At 34.0% G+C, this 24,904-nt stretch overlaps 1 protein-coding gene and 1 non-coding gene across 3 annotated transcripts in view; both read left to right on the top strand.

Moving 5' to 3' along the window:
* The window catches only part of KPNA4 (karyopherin subunit alpha 4), a 64,872-nt gene extending 39,975 nt beyond the window's left edge, over window positions 1-24,897 (top strand). For both annotated transcript variants that reach the window (XM_029939960.1, XM_029939961.1), the window contains exons 8-17: window positions 528-614; window positions 2,703-2,872; window positions 2,959-3,003; window positions 5,812-5,943; window positions 12,023-12,151; window positions 13,548-13,652; window positions 17,964-18,035; window positions 19,203-19,365; window positions 21,861-21,955; window positions 24,751-24,897. In XM_029939960.1, the coding sequence (XP_029795820.1) occupies window positions 528-614; window positions 2,703-2,872; window positions 2,959-3,003; window positions 5,812-5,943; window positions 12,023-12,151; window positions 13,548-13,652; window positions 17,964-18,035; window positions 19,203-19,365; window positions 21,861-21,955; window positions 24,751-24,849 (1,097 nt within the window). In that variant the 3' untranslated portion in view covers window positions 24,850-24,897. The remainder of the gene's footprint in view (window positions 1-527; window positions 615-2,702; window positions 2,873-2,958; window positions 3,004-5,811; window positions 5,944-12,022; window positions 12,152-13,547; window positions 13,653-17,963; window positions 18,036-19,202; window positions 19,366-21,860; window positions 21,956-24,750) is intronic.
* LOC115293113 lies at window positions 12,336-12,667 on the top strand. The gene has a single exon (XR_003909373.1).
* Window positions 24,898-24,904: the final 7 nt, after the last annotated feature.

Consider the following 24,904-nt stretch of genomic DNA (forward strand, 5'->3'; position numbering starts at 1 on the left):
AGAGACTATTGAATACTGAAAATGAACTGAGGGTTGAAGAGGAAGGGGGAGGGGGGAAAAGAGGTGGTGGTGATGGAGGAGGGCACTTATAGGGAAGAGCACTGGGTGTTGTATGGAAACCAATTTGACAATAAACTATTAAAAATATATATACATATATTAATTTTTTTAAGTTTTATTTATTTTAAGAGGGAAAGAAAGCACAAGTCGGGGAAGAGCAGAAAGAGGGAGAGAAAGAATCCCAAGCAGACCTGCACTGACAACATGGAGTCCAGTGTGGAGTTCAAACTCCTGAACTGTGCGATCATGACCTGAGCCCAAGTCAGATGCTTAACCAACTGAGCCACCCAAGCGCCCCAAATACATTTTTGATAACTTTCTTTCTTCTTAGGTTTCAGCAAAAATAGATTGATTCTTGGTTTAGAGTCAGAGTATCTTTAGCACCACCCCCTTTTTCAATATTATTGAAATTGAGCTCTTAAACTATTTTAAGATACTTAAATGTAACTTACGTTTTCCTTCTTTAGATGCTGTGCCACTTTTCCTGAGGCTTCTACATTCACCCCATCAGAATGTCTGTGAGCAGGCAGTGTGGGCACTGGGAAATATCATAGGTTTGTATAAACTTGTAATGCTAGTCCAACAATTATCATCATATACTGTGTAATAAAAATGACTAATAGTGGAAAAGGGAAGACAATTTGTCTTTTTCAGTACTGATTTTTGTGAAATAATTTATAGAAATTTAGCTGTTTTAAGTGTAAACCTATAGTAAATAGAATATTTTTGTTGCTTACGATACAGTTACATATTTTTGTATATGGTCAGCCCTTTTTTAAAAATATATAGTCAACTCATGTTTGAGTAACTATGAAATATGTTTCTCCCTCCTTTATTGTGTTGATGTTTCCATTTTATTCCTTAACTCTTCATTGTCACAAAAACTAATAAGAAAAAAGGAGGTGTTACAAAATAAACCAACAACTTTTCTCCGTAATGGCAGTTCTAAAAAGAGTGTAAACTGAAATTTTTAGTATCTTTTGTGGATTTTAGTACAATAAAATACAGTAATATTATTATCCATTATCGTGAGATTATCATCATACACGAGGTATTGGTAGCTTATAGACCATGTCATTAAATGTTGAACACCGTGATTACCATGCCTTTCAGTTTTTATTTGACATAATTGTAGGAAGAATAGTTAAAGACAATTCTAATATTTCACGATTTGTTTTCTTTTTTTTTGATGTTTATATTTTTGGGAGACAGAATATGTAAGGTGAGCAAGGAAGAAGCAAAGAGAGAGGGAGACTCAGAATCTGAAGCAAGCTCCAGGCTCTGAGCTATCAGCATGGAGCCCAATGCAGGGCTCAAACTAGGGCACGAGATCAATACCTGAGTTGAAGTTGGACGCTTAACTGAGCCACCCAGGCACCCTTCAAGATTTGTTTTTAAACTAAAGCTAAACTTTACCCAAACTCTGTATTTAAAGAACTGGCCTCCAGTGAGTGGAGAATAGAAAAAGATCTGGGGTCTGAACTGTATTATGTCCCTTGGTATTAAAGTTTTATTTGCTACAGACTATTGTGCTTTCATGGAAGTAGTCGATATTACTTTAATGTCCCTCTTCTATATTACCTTTGGGGACCAACATAGAATGCAAAGGGATGGTTAGTGTCCCACGAATAGGAGTTTTAAAGTGGGAGAATTTCTTTGTAAAGTGTTCTTCACATATGATATATTGCTAAGAGTGCTATCTTTGGTGTATCCAAATTCCTTCACCCCTTTGCTTTTGTACCAGATTTTAGATTTAGAACTATTAATGCAGCATCTTGATCTTTGGTTTTCATTTCCAGTGACATCGTAGAATAATTAGAATACATGGATTCCAAAAGAACAGGGATTTTTATCCAAATAATTATAGTGCAAGGAAAAGTATTCCATTTATGGAATGTAATACTTAAGATGACATTCATGCTAGGAAATTACAGTAATACTCCAGATAAAGAAATTACATTTGGCAGTTCTCTAAGGCAGTGATTCTCATTCTTGACTCAGAATTCTGGATCCGTAGAGTTGGTTTTAATAGATCCAGAATAGGACCCGAACATTACTTTGGGAACCACCGCTCTATGGATATTGGTTCATTCTCCCACTCCCTCCTTTTTTTGAAATAGTTTTTTATTTTTTAGCTTTATTTTTGACATAGTTTTTTAAATGTGTCAAAAAAATTATAGTTAATACTTTTGGTACTCTGATATTAGATATGAAGTATAAATTCTACAGATATTTTTCCTAAAAGTATTTTGATGTATATACATACATATGTATGTATGTTTTTATTACTTGGAAATTTGTTAAACTGAGTATCGTTGAGAGAGAAGATAAAAGCAACAGTTCTCTGCTGACCAAGTATTCTAAAGAATCCTTAGGCTTCTGTTTTTGGATGGCATAAAAATAATAGGTGAACTAATTTATAAACCTGAGTATGTCACTCATGTACAAAAAATATCTTGGTACTTTATGTTGCTTCTTTTGGCTCAAAGACCTAAAATGACAGCTTGGTTATTGTTATCAAAAACTTTATATAAAACTAAATAGTTAAAGTCTAGAAAGCAGCATATTGAGCCAACTGCTGTATGTTTTCTGAATTGCTTACTGTCAATGTATTTTATTGAGTTAATCACTCCTTCCTACAGGTGATGGGCCGCAATGTAGAGATTATGTCATAAGTCTTGGAGTTGTGAAACCTTTACTTTCCTTCATAAGTCCATCTATTCCTATAACCTTCTTAAGGAATGTTACTTGGGTTATGGTCAACTTATGTCGCCACAAAGACCCACCACCCCCAATGGAAACCATTCAGGAGGTAAAGAGGTGTTCTGTGTTTTCTTTTTTGTTTTTTAACTAGATACCATTATGTATAGGTTTTTAAATCTATATTTCTCTCTTCAGATTCTTCCAGCTCTTTGTGTCTTAATTCATCACACAGACGTAAATGTGAGTATTTTTTATGTGTATGTATGTCTAGAGCTGTCCCTATGACATAGGGAAGAAAATGTTATATTGGACATGAAGTTAGTATACTCTATCAGATTTTTCCATTTTAAGAGCTGAATAACTTAGCTTACTTTTATTATATTTACTTTGTGTTTACCTATATCAAAATATAATCTATAGTAAAGAAATCAAGCCTAACTATTTTGTTCTGGGCAAAAATGTGGGGGAAGTAAAAACTCATTTTGGAAATTCTTAAAGGGGAGTGTGTGTGTGTGTGTGTGTGTGTGTGTGTGTGTGTGTGTGTGTGTGTTTAAAGGTTTTTAAAGTTGCCAGTTAGTGATCTCTCCCATGAAGATTATCTTTGGTCAAGAGTTTTTATGGAAGGTCATTTTTACAGTTTGGCCAATGGTAGAATACATAGGCATAAAGGTACTTTGATTTTTTGAAAGATTAAAAAAAGGAGAAATAGTTGTGCCTCTTATGTATAGCTTTGTATTTATAATAGTACATACACCAATTTAAGAACATCATTTGCTCTTTAATTTCATTTTTACTGTGTTTTTCCATCTACAGTGACTTGATAGTGGCTTCACATGTTATAGAGAAAACTCATAAATATCTAAACAACAAGAAGAAATTCCTGCAGAATAGATTCTTAAAGTAATCAATATACCTTATTTATTCTCACCAGTACAGATGGCAAAAGAAAAAGCACCTCAGGAAGTAAGAATGAGGTGGAAAACTGGTCTGACTGCTTTTGGAGCTAGCCTCACCTTCAGTGTATTAGAAAGGCTAGAAATGTAACGGGTAAAGGAAAGCACAGGGATGTAATGCACAGCAACATTAAGGAACTTGTGTGGTTCCTTAGAAACAGTTTGGTGTGATGACCACTGTTTGATAAGCTGCTTCATTCCTTTATAGTTTCTGGGCTAATACCATTTTTCCAGGATTTCTCTAAAGCATACTGAGCAAATTAAACTTAGAAGTATACTACATCAAGGAGTGACATAATGCACAAAATTCAGTAAATGAACGTGATCTCTGCTCTAGAGATACTTTGTTTTAGATCCTGATAGTCTAGGGTCTTTTTTTTTTTTTTTTTAGGTAATATAAAAGCCATTTTTGGATTTGGCTCCTGTAATACTAAGTTTTTTTATTATATTACAAATTTTAATACTTTTAAAAGATTTCCATGGGAGATTAGTCTCAACATTTGTACCTCTACCAGAAAAGCTGACCTCTTGGTTGACCTTTATTTCAGAGATGTGTTGTGTTCTTTCCACCTATTTACCCCAACCCCGTTAAGATTATAACCTTTTCTGCTTTAATGTAACTTAAATTTCTCAAGCTAGTTTCATTCTTTTTTAGTAGCGTGTTTACTAAGTAATATTGTTTACTATATAATATTTACTAAAAATAAAGTCTTCGTAGGTAAACACTTAGCAGCAAATTCTTATATCAGACCATGAAAGAAGTAAAACAAACAACAACAAAAACTGCTTCCACAAACCATAAGTGAAACACTGAAATTACACTGTAGTTATAATTAATAAATTTATCATAGAATATTAACTTCGATACAAAAATTATATAGTGATTTAAATTGTGATTTTGATGTGAGCATATTCATGCCATTTAGTGTTGAGCCCTTATAAAAAAGTTGTACAGTCTTGGACAAGTAACTTGAAATTTTTGCCTTTATCCACCAATTTTGGCATATGTTGGTATTCTAGAAAAAAGATTTACATTTGTAAACTAATATTCAGTTCTTTCACATATTTCAATACCACCTTATGTGTGTGAATTCTTTGATTTGGAGTCTTCTTTTTACATTAAAAATAACCGATGAACTCTTGAGTTTTTGAAAGGAACTAAATAGCAAAGTGTTGTTTTCTCCTTTCAGGAGATTCTCAGATGTTTCAAACATAATACTGGTTTAAAATTTAAAAGGTCTCAAACCTTTCTGGCTTGTCTTTTGACAGAGTTCATACTCCATAAAGGCTTCGGAAGTAAAGTTCCAGGCACGATTACTTTTCTTGTGTCTTTGTCAGTAACTGTATTATTTATGCAACAGTTCCAATAGTTGTCCTACTTCCTTTTGGACATAACTTCTAATTAGGACTTAATACAAAAGAAAGATGAAACACAATGGGCTGCTGAACTTCAGAATATAACATTAAAAATTATAGGTTGAATTTTAGTATAATTACAGAGATGTGTTTTTTTTTAATAAGTAATTTTGGCACATGCTATAAATTATGCATTTTCTTCTTTATATTAAAACATTTTTGATTCTAGATCAGACAGATTGACCTGTGGTTGTTTTTAATATCTTGATCTGCAGCTGTGGGACACTTCACTATTTGAGAAGTTGCTTCCAGTTTTATAAGGCAAAGCAAACTGGTTGGAAAAGATGACAGTACTATACTTGTAATACTTAAATATGGCTTTAGCATACCAACACGATGCCAATGATACTAGAGAACGCCTTGAATATATACATCTACCCCTATTTTGTGTACGGTGTACTGTGTATCTTAGTGAATTAACACTGGATACCACCTGTGGTCAGGATTATAATTAACTGAAGCATACTGAATATGGCTAAAAGATGCACATACTTGAAATAGACATTCATAGATAGATGATGATGTTTAGTATAATAGAGATTAAGATTTCAGTGAATTGAGGTGAAAGAAGAAAGGAAGAGAGAAGGCAACGGAACAATCATAGATGAGGAGAGGAGAGGAGAATTACTAAAGTTAGAAAATATTCAAAGGCTATTTGAATTTTCATTTTATCCCTTAGATATTGGTAGATACAGTCTGGGCCCTCTCTTACCTTACTGATGCTGGCAATGAACAGATACAGATGGTAATAGACTCTGGAATAGTCCCTCACTTGGTTCCTCTACTCAGCCACCAGGAAGTCAAAGTTCAGGTGAGTTTGTTATTAATAATATAAGGGTTTTGTTTTGTTTTGCTTTTTTAACACTAATTTACTTTAAGCATGGCATTCAAAAATGGGCAATTTCATTAGTTCAAAGTATATTTCTAGCCTGATAACACATCTTTATTTTAATCTTTTTTTTTTTTGAAGTATAGTTACAGTGTTACATTAGTTTCAGGTGTACAACATAGTGATTCAACTTCTCTCTATGTTATGCTCACCACAAGTTATAGCTACCATCTGTCACTGTACAATGCCATTAAAATACCGTTAATTGTATTCCCTGTGCTATTAACTCTGTATTCCATAACTTATCCATCCAGTTACTGGAAGCCTGTGTCTCCCACTCCTCATTCACCCGTTTTGCCCATCACCCCACTTCTCTCCCCTCTGGCAACCATCAGTTGTTCTTTGTATTTATAGGTGTGTTTCTGCGTTTTGTTTGTTCGTTCATTTTATTTTTTTAATTCCACATATAAGTGAAATCATAAGATATTTTGTCTTTGACTTATTTCACTCAGCATCATCTCTAGCTCCATTCATGTGGTTATAAATGGCAAGATTTCATTCTTTTTATGGCTAATATTCCATTATTTATATGTTTATAAAAACACACCACATCTTTATCCATTCATCTGTCGATGGACACTTGGGCTACTTTCCTATCTTGGTTATTGTAAGTAACACTGCAGTAAACATATAGGGATGCAGATATAATTTTGAAATAAGAACATATCTTTGAAAGGAGTGAGATATTAATAATATCCCCACTTTTTTAGGTGTATTTACTTATTTTTGAGAGAGAGAATGTGAGCAGAGGAGGGGCAGAGAGAGTGAGGGAGACAGCTGAGAGCCCTCTGTGGGGCTCGAACTCACAAGCCATGAGAGCATGACCTGAGCCAAAGCCGGGCACTTAACCAACTGAGCCACCCAGGCGCCCCAGTTATATCTCCATTTTAAAGATGAAGAAAATGAGGGGCACCTGGCTAGCTCAGTAGAGCATGGAACTCTTGATCTCAGGGTCATGAGTTCAAGTCCCGTGGTAAGTGTCAAGTGCACTTAAAAAAAATAATTTTAAAAATTTAAAAAAGATCAAGAAAATGAGGGAAGATCGCTGCAAATCAACAAAACCCTTTCTCTGTTCCCCTATTCCCACCCCACCCCAGGTCAACTGCTTTGTTAATTACTGATTTCTAAGAATTTCTTAGGAAATTCATATCGTAACATGGTGGATCTGAAACAAGTACTGATATTTTAATTTTTTCTTTTCTTCCTATTTATGTTTCCCTACTCTTCTACTCCACCCCCCTTTTTTTATTTAACTGTCCATACTGCACCTTGCAAGTTTAGTTAATGCTTAGCTTCATTGACACTGTGATAAAGGCTTTGTGCTGAAATATGCTGCTCAGGGGCTTCCTAAATTATTTCCTTTTAATTATTTAAAATTTTGTTTTTAGTGTTTTTACTTATTTCTGAGAGAGAGGGAGAAAGAATGGGGGAGGGGCAGAGAGGGAGGGAGGCAGAGGATCTAAAGCAGGCTCCAAGCTGACAGCAGAGAACCCAGTGTGGAGCTCAAACTCCTAATTTGTGAGATCATGACCTAAGCTGAAGCTGGATACTTAGTGCTTAACTGACTGAGCCATCTAGGCACTCTTTTTAACTTTGTCTTATCCTTTTATTATTTTCTTCTTTTATAGTTTATTGTCATCCTTTTATTATTTTTATGTCTTTCCAATAAGTATTTATTCCAAACCACCTAGAAAGAGCCAAAAGAGAGAGTGAGAAGTTCTCACAAATATTATAAGCAGTAACTATCAAACTGCAATGGTAAAGGGAGATACAGCAAGCTCCCCCTACCCTTCTAATGTGAATAGATTGCTTATGATGACTTAGAGTCTGTTCAATAATAACATAAGGAAAACCGTTAACCTAATTCACTATTTCTCACCCTGGGTGGACAATTAAGATCAACTATGAAGCTTAAAGAAAAAAACTATTTTTCTTATATCCCTTGCTTGACCTGGCAATTCCATTTTAGTAAATCTGGGATATTTTCTAGAAACCTGGGCTTTTAAAAGCTCTTCAGATGTTACTCGTGTGCACTTAGAATGTAGAACAGAACTACCTTAAAATTTAAAGCACTTTATAAAAGAGGGAACATTGAGCTGAATTCAGAAGGAATTAATAGAATAGCTTGCCATTTAGGGTTATTTGTGGCTCACTAAAATATTCTTACTACGGGCACCTAGCTGGCCTAATCAGAAGGGCATATGACTCTTGATCTCAGAGTTGTGCGTTTGAGCCCTATGACTGGTATAGAGATTACTAAAAAAATAAATAAGCTTTAAAAAATAAATAGTCGTACTAGATATATATTATGAAGCTTGCTTTTTTTTTTTTCTTAAACCCCCCCCTTTTTTAATGTTTCTTTATTTTTGAGAGCGCACAAGTGGGGGGGACAGGGGGACAGAGGATCTGAAGCAGGCTCTACGCTGACATCAGCAAGCCTGATGTGGTGCTCAAACTCACCAACCCCAAGATCATGACCTGAGTCCAAGGTAACGTTCAACCAGTTGAGCCACCCAGGTGCCCTTGAGGTTGCATTTCTTCAGTGTGTTACTTATATCTTGGTTATGGCTATTTGGTCTGTTTTTAGTTTTTTTTATTTTTTCAGAATGCATCTTTAGTGTTAATATTGGATTTCACTCAGAAATAGGGCTGGAATTTTTCTTTAGCCAGCTCTCAAAGGAAGTTAATGTTGTATAGTTGTAATGAACCTCCATGTAGGTTTCCTCTATATTTATTCCAACTCACTCCCTCTGTCAAATTATTTTGACACATCCCAGATAGTGTATAATTTCGTCAGCTTCTCTTAAAAAATAAGGCAATATGTTTTTACATAATCACAGTACTATTGAAGTATTTTTGAAATCTTAATATTAAAATCTGGGGCACGGGTGGCTCAGTCAATTAAACTTCTGACTTTTGGTTTCAGCTCAGGTCATGGTCTCATGACTTTGTGGGTTTGAGCCCCATATGGGGCTCTATGCTGGAAGTGTGGTGGAATGTGCTTAGGATTCTCTCTGTCACCCTCTCACTGCTCCCCTCCCCCCGCCACTTGCACTATCTCTGTCTCTTTTAAATAAATGTAAAAAAAAATCAATATTAAAATCCAATCAGTATCCAAATTTTACTGATTGCTTCATTTTTTTTCACACTTTGATGAAATCCATATCAAAACAAGGTTGACGTTGCATTTTGTAGCTTTGTTATGTTCCTGTTACTCTACAGTATTATTTTTCTTTCTCCTTTTAAATTTATTTGTTAAGCTGGATCACCACGAAACTTTGTTTATGCACTTTGAGAGAGAGTGTTTGTGAGCATGAGCTGCTGAAAGGCAGAGAGAGAGGGAGAGAAAGAATCCCAAGGAGTCTCTGCGCTGTCTGCTCAAAGCCTGACACAGGTCTCAAACCCATGAACTGCAAGATCATGCCCTGAGCCCAAGAGTCAAATGTTTCACCGACTGAGCCACCCAGCCACCCCATTAGGAAAAAATTTTTAAACAAATTAAGGACTTATTAAATGAATGGAAAGACATCCATGTTCATGGATTAGAAGATATTATTGTTAGAATGGCAATGCTTCCCAAATTTACCTATAGATTAAATTCAATTCCTGTTAAAATCCCAGGTGCCTTTTTGTAGAAACTTACAAGGCTAATCTTAAAATCCATATGAAAATACAAAGGGCCCAGAAATAGCAGAAACAAGCTTTAAAAAAGGACAGTTTGGAGACTTCTCACTTTCAAAACCTACTGCATAGTTTAAGTGAAAAAGACTTCCTAATGCTGGCATAAGGGTAGACATATAGATCAGTGAAATAGAATCAAGAGGCCAGAAATAAACCCATACATTTATGTTCAATTGATTTTCAACAAAGGTGCCAAAAAAATTCACTTAGCAAAGAATAGTCTTTTCAGGAAATGGTGATTCAACAAATGTAGTGATCAACTACATTTGTACAATGTACCTAAGACTTACTAAATATATACCTATAAACAAATGAAATTAGACCTCAATATATAAAAATTAGCTCAGAATAGATTGAAACCTAAACATAAGAGCTAGAAGTATAAACCTTTTAGAAGAAAACATAAGCGTAGATTTCATGACCTTGGATTAGGTAGCAGTTTTTCAGATATGATACCACAAGCATAAGCAACCAAACAGAAAAGTAGATAAATTGGATTATACCAAAATTAGAAACTTCTGCTCCTAGGGACACCATCAAGGAAGTGAAAAGACAACCCACAGAATGGAAGACAAAGCATATATCTGAAAAGTGACTTGTATCCAAAATACATAAAGGACTTTTACAACTCAACAGTAAAAAACAAATAACCCCATTAAACATTCAAAACATTTAAATACAGTTATTCAGAGAAGATCAACAAGTGATCAATAAGCACGAGAAGATGTTCAGCATTATTAGTTACAAAGGAAATGTAAATCAAAACTGCAGTGAAGGGGCACCTGGGTGGCTCAGTCTGTTTAGTGTCCAACTTCTACTCAGGTCATTATCTCATGGTTCATGATTTCAAGCCCTGCATCAGGCTCACTGCTATTAGAGTGTGCTTCGTATCCTCTGTCACCCCCACTTGAATTCTCTTTCAAAAATAAATAAACCTTAAACAGTGCAGCGAAACATATGCACTAGGATGGTATAATCAAAAAAGCAATAACAAGTTTCAGCAAGAATGTAGAGAGAATGGAATCCATATACCCTGCTGTAAAAATGTGAAATGGTATAGCCTCTTTGGAATACAGTTTGAATAGTATCTCAGAAATTTAGATATAGAGGGCGCCTGGGTGGCTCAGTCGTTTGAACCTCTGACTTTGGCTCAGGTCATGATTATGTTCATGGGTTCAAGCCCCGTGTTGGGCTCTGTGTTTATAGCTCAGAACCTGGAGCCTGCTTCTGATTCTGTGTCTCCCTGTCTGTCTGCCCCCCGCCCCCCACCAATGCTCTGTCTCTCTCTGTATCAAAAACTAAATTTAAAAAAACATTAAAAAATTTTTAAGGGAATTTAGATATAGAGTTACCTTATAACCCAGCATTTTCCATTCCCAGGTAGACACCCAAGAGAACTGAAAACATGTTCACCCAAAAACTTGCACACAAATGCTTATGCCACCATTATTCATCATAGTCAAATAATCCAAATGTTCATTAACTAATGCATGGTTAAATAAAAGGTGGAAATGGTGGTATGACTTACCCATACAATGGAATATTATTTGGCCATGAAAAGGAATGAGGAATACATGCTGCAACATGAATGGACCTTGAAAATGTTAATTGATGTTAATTGAAGGAAGTCAAACCAGAAAGGCCACCTACTGTCAACTCTAATTATATAAAATGTCTGAAATAGTTAGATCAACAGAGATATCTGGGGGATGTGGGAAATGGGAGTGACTACCAGTGGGTACAGAAATTCCTTTTTAGTGTGATAAAAGTGTTCTGGGATTCTGTATTTGTTATGGTTGCACAACTTTGAATATATAAGAACCACTGAATTGTATACTGTGAAAGGGTGAATCTTATGTTATACGAATTATATATCAATTGAGGTGGGGAAACGGAGTAATTTGTCTTGTAAATATTAAAATTAGCTCCCCTCCTATAGAAAGCTTTAACTTGACAGAAAATGATGTAATGCAATAGAAAAATAATTGATAATTCAAATTCATATATGATAGTGAAATCTCATATTTAGCAGCTTTCCTTCAGAAGAGCACTGTTTTTGTTTTATAATTTGTTGAAATACTGAATCAAAAATCTAAAGTACTCTCTTACTGTTTTTATGGCCCTAGTTGCTATCCAAAATTATCCTTATTTGTTTGTTGACTATCTTCTACACTAATGTAAGCTCCGTAATCCTGTTTGTCCTTTTCACTCCTCTGTTTCTAAATCTGTATGAGACACAACTTACTCCAAAAGCATAGTTGCCATGAATAAAAGAATGCATCTCTCATAATAAAACATCTCATTAAATCTTTTGTTGCAGACTGCCGCACTTCGAGCCGTAGGCAACATTGTTACTGGAACTGATGAGCAAACACAAGTAGTTTTGAACTGTGATGCTCTTTCACACTTCCCAGCACTTCTGACACATCCCAAAGAGAAAATTAATAAAGTAAGTATTTTTAAATAGTACTTAATATTGTAAAATTAGGAATTCAGAAGTATCTATAATGATTATTAATATAAACCATCAGTTAGACATACAGAGAAAATAGAATATTTTACTCTTTATAACATGGATTTATATGATTTTCTGTATACAAAACCAATAGTAAACAGTGCACATTCAGCTCTCTTGGAAATGATGAAATAGAGATAATTGGGTGTTGAATGTTGTGTGATTGGAAACCTTTTTTTTTATGTGTAAGTTAAGTAATTTAAGCTTAATATTTTATAGATAATAAGAGAGTGTGTGTGCGTTTGTGTGTGTGTGCTTGTGGAGGCTATTGAAAGGGGGCACTGACGGGTGATGCTGATATTGGAGTGCATCTGAGGCTGTTGTTAAAATACATGGGTTGTTGATTACAACATTGCCAATGATTATAACCCAAGAACAGCTCACCTAAGTAGCCTAGCACCCTAAAATCTCTAACAGGTTCATTAAACATGGCCCTGTGATCTGATCCAAAAGAGCCTACTTCACACTAGCTAATGTTTTTGGAGTAAAACTTGTTAACTAATTTTTTAAACAGAAAATATGTTTCTCTTTACATTGATAAATTTAAAAAATTTATTAAGTTTGATAATATGCTACATAGGATAAGAGGTAGATATTTGTCTTGTTTTATGCTGATTGGTTTTAGTTTGCATATATTATGTATGAACTTGTATGTGATAATTGGGTGTTGAATGTTGTGTGATTGGAAATCTTTTTTTTTATGTGTGAGTTAAGTAAGTTAAGTAAGTTACCATCATCTTGGCAAAATTAGCTCTGTAGTGTAAAGGGTAGCACACAAAGATCGTTAAGGTGGACCAACGAAGCAGTCAAACATGGTGCCACATTAGCTCTTGAGAGAAACAGCACAGTGAATGGCTTACAAATAAGTATTCTAAGACAACCTGCTCTTTCAGTTTTTGTGTCTCCGTTATCATGGATAATTGAGACTTACCAACTTTGGCTAACACTCTTGATCATAATAGAATAGAGAATAAAGCACATTATGTGAGGGGGCTGCTGAATCTCATTTACAGTAGTTTCAGGATTTGTATCTGTATTACAGCTCATCAATTCCTTAGTATTTGTTCAGCCAAGATTCTTTTGAGTCTTATGTTTGGAAACATTGCTTAAGAATTCTTCAGAAGGGTTAGTTCATTATGACTTGAATCAGAGCCATAAACAATTTGTCCAAAGAAGATATAGGGATAGAGGAGTTGAGATTTCTAAAATTTTTTTATGTAACTCAGTCCATAATAAAATCATTTGAATCATTGTAGCAAATGCAGTGAATTTAGGTCAGATGCAGATTTTAATTTTTAATGAGAAATATTGAAGGGGTCTTGTTCCACAGGAAGCAGTGTGGTTCCTCTCTAACATCACCGCAGGAAATCAGCAGCAGGTTCAAGCAGTAATTGATGCCAATCTTGTACCAATGATAATACACCTTTTGGATAAGGTAAGAAAATCCTCTTAGATGTATCTGGGTAAGAGAAAAAGGATTTAAATTTAACAAATAACACTTTTCTGTTTGTTTAATGAGAACCTATACAGTGGCATGAATAGTATAGTTAAGTAGTATTAACGTGAAAACTTTGAACCCAGCAGTTTTTATATATAAAACACATTTTTTTAGGAACCCCTGACCCTTCTTCTTTATCATTCTTTTACCAAAATTACCATCATCCTGGGATTTATTAAAAATATATTATTATTACTACTGATAATGTTCATGGTCATAATTATTACTGCTGATTATAAATGCTTGCATATTGTTCTCATTATTCTACATATATTACTCCATTTAATGCTGTAACTCCAAACTATGGTATAGACAAATAAATTGCCCAGAATCAAACAGCAAGTAAGTGTGCTATTTAATTGGATGCTGTATCATCTCTCATACTTACTTTAGTGTTTGGGAAAGAGACAGTTTAAAACTTCACGGTCACAGCATGAGGGTTTTTTCCTGAACACTGATCTGTAATTAAAGAGAAGATACCTCTGTCATCTTTCCCCCCATGTTTTCTACAAGCTTGTAGTAAAGGCTTAGTTTCCTGTAGACTGGTAGATCAGGTTCAGTCTTTTAGGCATGGCTTACTGCACTACTCTGTACTTCCTAATGATTCACATCAGAAGACACATACTATTTGTCCTGTATCTTCAGATGTCCTACATCTCTTGTTCAGATTGATAGGTGAGCTCAGGTGTTCTCAGCCTACTGCAATTGATTGTTATAAACCTGTCCACCAACCTTTTGCCTAAGGGTTTTTAGGTAGTCCATCATTGATGATCATTGCATGGATCCCTTATTTTACAAGGAACTGCAAAATAGTGGCGTTCTCATTCTGTCATCCTTTATGTATTACCTGTGGTTTTTCAATGAATTATCAGTTATTGTTTTTCTCTAAAATATGTTTCGTATTAGAAAGACAAGATAAATTCTCATTATCACTCACTTTTTAGAATAACCTGGTTCCCTAAGAACCTCAAATTTGACTAGGGTGGAGTTTTTAGGGTCCTTAGGAAATTATGGATTTTATATACATATTGTAAGTTTTAGTCTATTATAGTTATTTTTTTAACAACTCAAATTGTCCCTGAACCAATGGGAACCTCTTAAATTTAGTGCCTGTGTGTTTTTTACATCTCCTCAGTGGTTTTTGAGAGCTTCCTACCCTTTGAATATGACAGTTCTCAAGCTTATTTTGTGTATTTTCTGACGTTAACTCTCCAGGATGCTCTTTTAGGCAGCAAATAGTACTCAAGGACCATAATTCAGATCCTGAGGATGATCATTACTACATTGTCATTGTTTTTAGGCCTGAGTGAACAAAATAGGTGATCGTGGGATTCTGAGGTTCTTGTTTTCTTTTATTTTTGGTTTTTAGTGGGGTTTTTTTTTGTTTTTTGTTTTTTGTTTTTAATAGGGGAGCCTGACTGGCTCAGTCAGTGGAGCATGTGACTCTTGATATGAGGTTTGTGAGTTAAGCCTCACATTGGCTATGAAGCCTACTCTTTAAAAAAAAGTAGAAAATATATCATTTTGTGAACATGAGAATTCATAAGAAGCAAATCATGAATGAAAGGAAACCATCAGATATTAATAGGTATTTAGGATAAGTAGTGTTTTTATTTTTTCTTCTTTGATTTTATATTTTTCTATCTCTTTTATGCTGGAATCTTTCTAAAAAGATTACAATATACATTGAGATATATAAGATTTATCAAAATAACAAATCACGTTGCCACTAACAACATTACTACTCTACTTTTAATCTTTGATGGTTTTTTGCCTTTAGGATATTTTCCATCAATGATGTACTTAAAAATAGTATGTCACTTAAAATAATTTTTGCATGTGATATACAGTTATTTATTTGTTTTGTTTGCAGAGTACATCTGAGAAGCACTTTGTTTTAAATCCAAGTTAGTTAACATAAAGTATAATAATGATTTCAGGAACAGAATTTAGTAATTCATCACTTCATATAACACCCCAGTGCTCATCTCAGCGGGTGCCTTCCTTAATGTCCATCTCCCATTTAACCCCATCCACTGCCCTTCTCACAACTGTCAGTTTGTTCTCTGTATCGAAGAGTCTCTTATGGTTTGCCACCCTCTTTGTTTTTATCTTACTTTTCCTTCCGTTCCCCTATGTTCATCTGTTTTAATTCTAAAATTCCACGTATGAGTGAAATTGTCTATTTATCTTTCTCTACCTGACTTATTTTGCTTATTATAATACCCTCTAGTAGTTCCATCTGTGTTATTGGAAATGGCAAGATCTCATTCTTCTTGATTGCCGAGTAATAGCCCATTGTATATATGTATACCACATCTTTATCCATTTGTCAGGCGATGGACAGTTGGGCTCTTTCCAAACTTTGGCTATTGTTGATAGTGCTGCTATAAACATTGGAGTACATATGCCCCATCAAATCACTATTTTTGTATCCATTGGATAAATACCTAGTATTGCAATTACTAGGTTGTAGAGTAGTTCTGTATTTAATTTTTTGAGGAATCTCCACACTGTTTTCCAGAGTGGCTGCACCAATTTGCATTACCACCACCAGTACAAAAGTGTTCCTTTTCTGCATCCTTGCCAACATCTATTGCTTCCTGAGTTGTTAATTTTAGCCATTTTGACAGGTGTGAAGTGGCATCTCATTCTGGTTTTGATTTGTATTTTGCTGATGATGAGTGCTGTTGAGCATCTTTTCATGTGTCTGTTAGCATCTGTATGTCTTCTTTGGAAAATAGTTCATGTTTTTCCCCATTTCTTTACTGGATTATTTGTTACTTTGTTTAGGGTTTTTTTGGTTATGTAGAGTAAATGATTATATAGTTTCCAGGTAAAAAAATAGATGCCTTATTTTAAAAGCATATACACAAAGATCTAATTTCCATTTTTTTCATATACTCTTCCTTCCTTAACATCTTTATTAGTTTTGTGGGTTATTTTTCCATTGTTTCTTTTTAAATGTAAGCAAATGCCTATATATTTGCTTATTCCCACCCTTCTGACACAGATGGTATTGCTTTTCTTATTTAAAATGTGTATTCTAGAGATCACTCCCAAAAAGCATTATTTAGAGAGTTTCTTTAATCCATTTTTGTACCTACATATGGTACTCCATTATATGGATGTACTATAATGTACTCAGTCAGCTTACTATTTTATGGTATTTGAGATGTTTCTAAGATTAAGGTTTTCAATATTTTACTAGGGATTACTAGAATTACAGATATACATATATATAAATTTTGCTGTATAGTACTCATCTCTCCCTGTAAAGATTGTACCATTTTACACTATCACTGCACAGATATTTGGATTTTATCAGTCTGATGTATAAAAATAGTTATCCCACTGCAACTTCATTTTTATTCCTCATATTTACATTAAATTTTTTCTTAATCATAATCTTTTTAATTGTTTAATGTTTATTTTTGAGAGAGACAGAAATCTTTAACAACTGGTTATTATTACATTCAGGTTTATTGTAATTATTTATTTCACTGTTGAGAATTTTAGTTCCTTTTACTTTTTGACTAGTGTGTGTTTCTAATGTAATATGTAATATATAGGTAGAAAGATACATAATATTACTTGGTTTTAATTATTTTCTTGGTGAATTCTCAAAGGTTCTCACCTATATTAATAAATGTATTACCAAATATATTACTAAATCATATGTATGACTTTTTAAATGATTTTAAATACATTTTAATGGTGGATATCATTTTTAAAACTGTGTTTAAAAAGATAATTTAACTTGACATTTCTTTGATTAAAGTGAAATGTACATTTTCCTCCCTTTTATCATTGACAGTAATATCAAGTCAGTTTGTTGCCAGGAGACGCTGCAAAAGGGAGTCTGCATTTGTTTAGGGCAAATTGAATTCAAAAGCTTTTCTTAAGTGAAAATTAAGGGGGCACCTGCCTGGCTCAGTCAGTTAAGCACCCGACTTTGGCTCAGGTCGTGATCTCCAGGTTCGTGAGTTTGAGCCCCTCATTGGCTCCTCTGCTATCAGCATTGGAGCCTGCTTTGGATCCTCTGTATCCTTCTCTCTCTGCCCCTCCCCTCCTTGTGCTCTCTCTCTCTATCTCAAAGGTAAACATCAAAAAATTATTTTAAGAATTATGTATGCATATTAGAAAGGCTAGACAAAAACCTGGGGAGATAAACAATTGAAAATAATTTCAGACATCACTTTTTCCCAATGTATTCTAAATTGCAGTTTGTATCCTTTGATTTTGCAGGGGGATTTTGGCACTCAGAAAGAAGCTGCTTGGGCCATAAGTAACTTAACAATTAGTGGGAGGAAAGATCAAGTAAGTTCAGTTCTTACTTATTTCTCAAAACTGGTAAAATAACAGTACAGATCATTCTAAGATTTAGGTTTCAGTTAAATAACAATTTAAAATGATAGAAATATAACAGGCATTCTGTGGGGTTTTTTTTCACCCCATATAAAAGCGTCACCTTAACTTCTTTAGGTATATTTCATAGATGAGAAGTGTTCTCTTTATACATCTTAGCCTGCAAGAATTTTCTAATCCATGGTAAGATCAAAGCACATGTAGTCAAGATTGTATTTGTTCTTTTTATTTTTTAAACAGTATTAAGGAAAAATGGGACATTTTAGATTAATAGGGAAGACTGAAACAACTTCACAGATTCTCCTAACAAGTGAACACCAACAACAAAAATTTAGCAGCACACAAAGCAAGGAAGGCAAGGAACTAACCAAAACCAAAAAGCTGAGGCTAGAGAAAGAAAGGTGAGGTGGCTAGGGTGTAAAATTTAAAGAGTCCCTCATTCTGGAGTTGTGTGGATGACAGAGGTTAACACTGTGCCAAACTAGCAGAAGAAAATGAGTTTTAAAGGTTTCAGATAAATTTTACAGATAGGTAAAAAGGGTAAATTTAGAGCTGATACACAATAAGCTGATAATTGTCACAAATGAGCTGTAGACTGGTGGTGAGCAAGGAATCCAGAGCAGAATATAACTAATACATGAAAATAACAGCATAACAAAATATAAAAATGATAGAAAAATATTATGAAAATTGAATAGTGAATTGAAGGTGGGTATGAGGGTACTAAATGTTACAGCTCTCTAACAGTGAATAAGTCTAACTTTAAAAAAGTACCATCCAGCCTCTTAACAGATTTCATAATTTCTTAATCTTATTAAGGGGGAGGAAAGCGTCTTCGAAGAAAGTACTCCTTATGGCACATGTTTTATGTGAAGCTGAGTGATTCCTTCATTTTCACTTTTTTCTAAGTTCAAGAAAAGTGAACACTATATTTAAAAGAGAATCTTATAATAAAATCATCTAACAATAAAGTCATAAAATAGTGTAATGTAGTCTGACATAACCTGAGAGATGAGGTCATGTTTCCTACTCAAAATTTTAAAGTCAGAATTATTTCAGTGAGATCATTTGGTACACAAAGTTTACTTATTATTATGTCATGGTGCTTTTATTCTTTAGGTGGCCTATCTAATCCAACAAAATGTTATTCCACCTTTTTGCAACTTGCTGACTGTAAAAGATGCACAAGTTGTGCAAGTAGTACTTGATGGACTAAGTAATATATTAAAAATGGCTGAAGATGAGGCAGAAACCATAGCCAATCTTATAGAAGAATGTGGAGGTAAGCTATAGGCTATTATTTCACATTTTAATGTTCTTTGTAACTATTTTTATTTTCTGACTAATATAGCACTTCTGTATTTTTCTGTCTTAGATAATCAAGTAACAGAATAAAGTAAATACTAATATTCTATATGTATAGTCCTGTTCAGCTTCTTGCATATGCTTAGGTAATTGAATTGCTGCCATGCATTGAACAGGCACTGTGCTAAGGTACCAGTAAAAGAGTGGTAAACAAGACACAGTCCTTGCACTCAAGGCGTGTAGTCTAGTCATAGAGATAAATATGAACTGATTTAATGTGCTGATTGCCCTAATAGAAATGTACAACAAAATGAAATACCTTATCCATCCTGGAAGAAGCAGGAAGTGACACCTGAGCTGGATTTTGAGAGATGAATAAGGATTAATAAAGTAAAAAGGGATGAAAGGTGTTCCAGGCAGAGATAACACCATGAGCAAAGTCTGAGGTGAGACCTAGCATTCAGCAAATTATAAGTAGTTCAGTGTTGCTGAATCATAAAGTACGGGGTAGACCCTGCCTAAAGACAAGGCTGTAGATAGAGCCAATCAGTCTTACAGGCCTCTGCAGTCTTACAGAAGCTTCGTAGCACAGCAGATTCTTTATTCTTTCTATAGGACAGTAGTTCCCAAATGTGACTGTGTGCCAGAGCCACCCAGAATGTAAACAGCATGTCTTAGCTTTCAGCTCTTAGAATTGCCATTTAGATAGAACATGGAAGTCTCAAATGTAAATGTTACCAACCTGGATAAGGATAAAAGGAAAAGTATTTCTGACAAGTTGAGAAGTTAATGAAAGGAGAAGTACTATAAAAGTAGAATCAAATCTTCAGTTTGCTTAGTGGAGTTCAGAGGCTTGAAAATCAATTTAATAAAGAAAAGCACTTTTAAAGTTACTAAAGTGACAAATACAGCAACAGAAAAATAATGCCTAACTATAAAATTAGGAATGGGAGATGGAGAATAGTGTGAGGGAACCTAATTAGGAAGCTGAGTACCAGAAAAATTAAACATGGTCAAAAAAAATTTTACCTTTTTTTTTTTTTTTACCATGTAAGCATTGTAATTATTAAAAATTTTATGTTTATATATTAAAATTAAACTATAGATCAGAGCCTTGCCTGTATCACTAGAGGTAAGGCCAGGAATCTGAATTTTATAAGCTTCCCCATTGGATTCTGCCCCAGGGTATAACAAGCCATTGAAACATTTTACCTAGGGAATTGGTGTATAGAGCATGGAGAGCAGGGAAATGGGACCATTGGAGACAAGAGGCAGGAAACCAGTCAGGAAAGTATACAGCAGTTGGACCATTATAAATGGTGACAGGATTCAAGGAACGGATAGACTTTGAGGTTTGAGATTTGAGGATAAAGTATGGAGGGAAAGGAGAACTTGAGCTTTCTCTCAGATTTTGTTTATTATCACAAAGTAAGAATACAGTAGAACAAAAACAGTTTGAGGAAAGACAAATAACAAATTGGTTTTTTAGATATGTTAAGTTTAAAGTGCTCATGAAATGTCTGGTGGGATTATCACACAGGTGTTTTAATTCTGTGCATTTAAAGCTCAGAAAAGAAATGAAGTTGTAGAAAGTCCTTACCTATTTAAATAGCTAAAAAATTTTTTTGTCTTTTGTTTTTTTTAAGATTTTACACATAAGCAATCCCCATACTCAACATGAGACTTGAAACCACAACTTTGGGATCAAGTTCCATGCTCTACATACTGAGCCAGCCAGGCCCCCTAGCTAATAAGTTCTTTTTACTGAAAAGACAGGCCCACTAAGTGTTATGTAGAGTAAGAAATGAGCCCAAAACAACTTCTGCCATGTAAAGAATAGATAAAGGAAGAACATTCATGAAGGGCAATTTTACTTTATTTCAGAAGTCTTACTCTTATCAAAACAAGATCCAGTTTTCATATCACTTGTTTATATATTCTTTTTAATGTTTCTGCCATTGATTTAATGAACTCATTAATGTTTATAGGGAAAATCCCCTTCTCCTTAAATACTGTGGTTGATCTTGATCATTTTCTATAATGCTTAACAGATGTCTTAACATTTATATTTATTAATCACCAGTATTTCCATTGTTTTTATACATACTCAGTAGAAAAACTTGACAGAGGCTAGAAAATAGAAAGAACCTGCTTTTACCCTGTAACAAACAAAAGCAATCCATGTTGTTATTCTTTATAAATATTGGTTATGTAGTATTCTGCTGAATAGAGGTGTCCCTTTTCTTACTTAAACATTTACATGCATTTAAAGACTCAGGTTGTTAATTTAAGATAAATATGCTGTATCTTTGTGCCTAAAACCTTTCTATTTTTAAGATTCACCTTTAGAATAGATTCCTAAAAATCATAGATTTGCAGTCCAAAAATTGGGATTATGTGGTCCCAAGAGTAATAGAATTTTTATTATTGCATTTTAAATGCCACTGCTTAACTTCATAAAATTTATTGCAGGACTGGAGAAAATTGAACAGCTTCAAAATCATGAAAATGAAGACATCTACAAATTGGCCTATGAGATCATTGACCAGTTCTTCTCTTCAGATGATGTATTTAATAATTTTATAGTTTTCTTAGTTATATGTATAAACATAAATTTAGAAATAATATAGTAAACTAGGCCATACATGTATATGTTTTTTTTTAATGGAATTAAGTATGTGGTAGTAATGTCACTTTCAGAAACATAAGTATTTTAATACTTTAAAGTCCCTCAGGGCATTAAAATGTAGTACTAGTTCTAAAGAGATAAGAAATTTTTCTTTTTTTTTTTTTACAAATTTATTGCCATTAATAGTTAAAAATAGAATGAGGTGTTTTTATTTTGCAGTGATGCTGAAAGGTTTGCTTGTGAAGTGTCTTTTTTTTTTTTTAAATCTAATAACTGGAAGTTTGTACCTTTTAACTATCTTCCTCTACTTTTCTCTTTCTCCACCCTACACCCTCAGTAACCAGAAGTCTGATCTTTTCTATGAGCTTGTTTTTTGTTTTGTTAGATTCCACATATAAATTAGACATACAATATTTGTCTTTCTCTGTCAATTTATTTTACTTAGTATTAAATGCCCTCAGTGTTTATACATGTTGTTGCAAATGTCAGGGTTTTCTTTTAGTCTGAATAATACTCTGTTGTGTATATATACACCACGTTTTCTTTATCCATTCATCTGTTGATGGATGTTTAGATTATTTCCATGTGTTGGCTATTGTACATCATGTGCTATGAACATGAGGGTGGAGATGTCTTTTCGAGATAGTGTTTCCGTTTTCTTTGAATATATTCCTAGAGGTGGAATTGCTGAATCATATGGTAGTTCTTTTAATTTTGCGAGGAGGGACTCCTCCATACACTTCCCCTAGAGGCTGTACCAGTTTACAGTCCCACCAACAATGTACGAGGTTTCCCTTTTTCCATATCCACAGCACCATTTGTTAACTCTTGTCTTTTTTGTGATGACTATTTTAATAGATGTGAGGTAATACCTCATGGTGGTTTTAATTTGCATTGTCCTAATTACTAGTGATACTGAGCATCTTTTCATGTACCTGTTCACCTTTTCTATTTCTTTTGGAGAAATGTCTGTTCATGTCTTTTGCCCATATTTTGATTGGGTTGTCTTTTGCTATTGAGTTATGATAAGGATTTTTTTCACACTGGACAAGTCAGAATTTATTTTCACTTGTTATCCTTATAGGTAATAACATAACATGTTATAAACAAAACAGTGACACTAGCATATTCTGTAATCTTTATGACAGTAATTAGTCCATACTTAAAGATATTGTCACTGTTACTTTTAGTAGGTGACCAAAAATAAATATAAGGATAGATAAAATGGAAAGAAGTCATTAAGAAAGCTAAGTTACTGTATAATATAAGGTGTAGTATACAAAAGTGTCTTCATATTGTCAGTAAGTGGTAGATGAAATTAAAGTATTATTTTCAGTACTGCCTCTTTGGAAAAATAAATATAAAAGCAGTTGTTCCTTTCAAAATATTAATTAGATACAGCCACCAGTGGATTTCTTTTGATGATTCTCAACTTTTCAGAGATTAAGTCATATACCTTAAAATTTTCCACATTACCAAAAAAAAAACCTGAATGTTACCAAGCATTTTGTTAAATGTATGTAGTTTGAACATTAACCTGACAAAAACAATACTGGAAAAGAAAATTCATAGACTATTTACCTACAGATGATCAAGTTAAGTTCTATTCAGAATATAATGCCAGTTAAATAAATCAGAAATAAAATCCAGAAAAACATACTCTCTTAAGTATTTTCTGGATTTTCTGGATTCTAGGGTCACGTCTTAGAATTGGATTTTTGGAAGTCATAATTTGCAAATAGAAACACACAAGACCTTATGATTTCTAATACCTCAACATGAAGTTATTTGTTACTCTCTTACATTGTAAAAAGAATAATTCTGATGAACTGTATATTTATAGGAACTACACTGTAGGTCAATGATTTTGTGGTATTTCAAAAAAAAAAAAAACTTTTAGCTCTAAATCATATAGGATACTATTTATTCATTATAGCATAGCTATTATTTTACTATTTTAAGCCCAAATGTCATTTATCTCCAATTGCTAAAAAAAAAAAGTAACTAAAGATTATATTTACTTTCCAAAAGTGACAGCATCAGCATTTTTTTAATTAAGTCATCAGTTTTATCTGTTTGCCCAGGTAAAATGGAAATTATACATCGCAGTTTGAGATGTAAAAGACAATCTCTAATTTCTTACCTTGTATTTCACTCTTATGGAAAATGCCTATCTTGCATATTCTCGTTTCCTCACTTTGATGTCCCTTAAGAAAAAGCCTTTTCAAAATGTTCACGCTTTCTTTTTCCTTTCCTTTCCTTTCCTTTCCTTTCCTTTCCTTTCCTTTCCTTTCCTTTCCTTTCCTTTCCCTTTCCTTTCCCTTTCCTTTCCCTTTCCTTTTCCTTTCCTTTCCCTTTCCCTTTCCCTTTCCCTTTCCCTTTCCCTTTTCCTTTCCCTTTTCCTTTCCCTTTTCTTTTCCCTTTCCTTCTTTTCTTTTTTTAAAGTTACTTAAGTGTGGGAGCAGGGGAAGGGCAGAGAGAGAGACTCCCAAGCAGGGTTTGATCCCACAAACCATGAGATCATCACCTGAGCCAAAATCAGGAGTTGGGCGCTCAACCTACGGAGCCACCCAGACACCTCAAAATGTTTCAGCTTTCTAAAGAGATGATAGGACAGTGTTCACCCCCATCATCTCTCTCATACTTTTTTAATGGGGAATAAGAATATTTCTCTAATGCTACTTATGTAATCTTTAAAGCTAATTATCACTTGCTTTTTCTCTTTTCCTTTAGATTGATGAAGATCCTAGCCTTGTTCCAGAGGCAATACAAGGTGGAACATTTGGTTTCAATTCATCTGCCAATGTACCAACAGAAGGGTTCCAGTTTTAGAAAGATGTTGTGGAAGTTAGGTACAATGCAGCACTGAGATATATATATATATATA

The sequence above is a fragment of the Suricata suricatta genome, chromosome 5 (assembly GCF_006229205.1).
Source record: "Suricata suricatta isolate VVHF042 chromosome 5, meerkat_22Aug2017_6uvM2_HiC, whole genome shotgun sequence".
NCBI lineage: Eukaryota > Metazoa > Chordata > Mammalia > Carnivora > Herpestidae > Suricata > Suricata suricatta.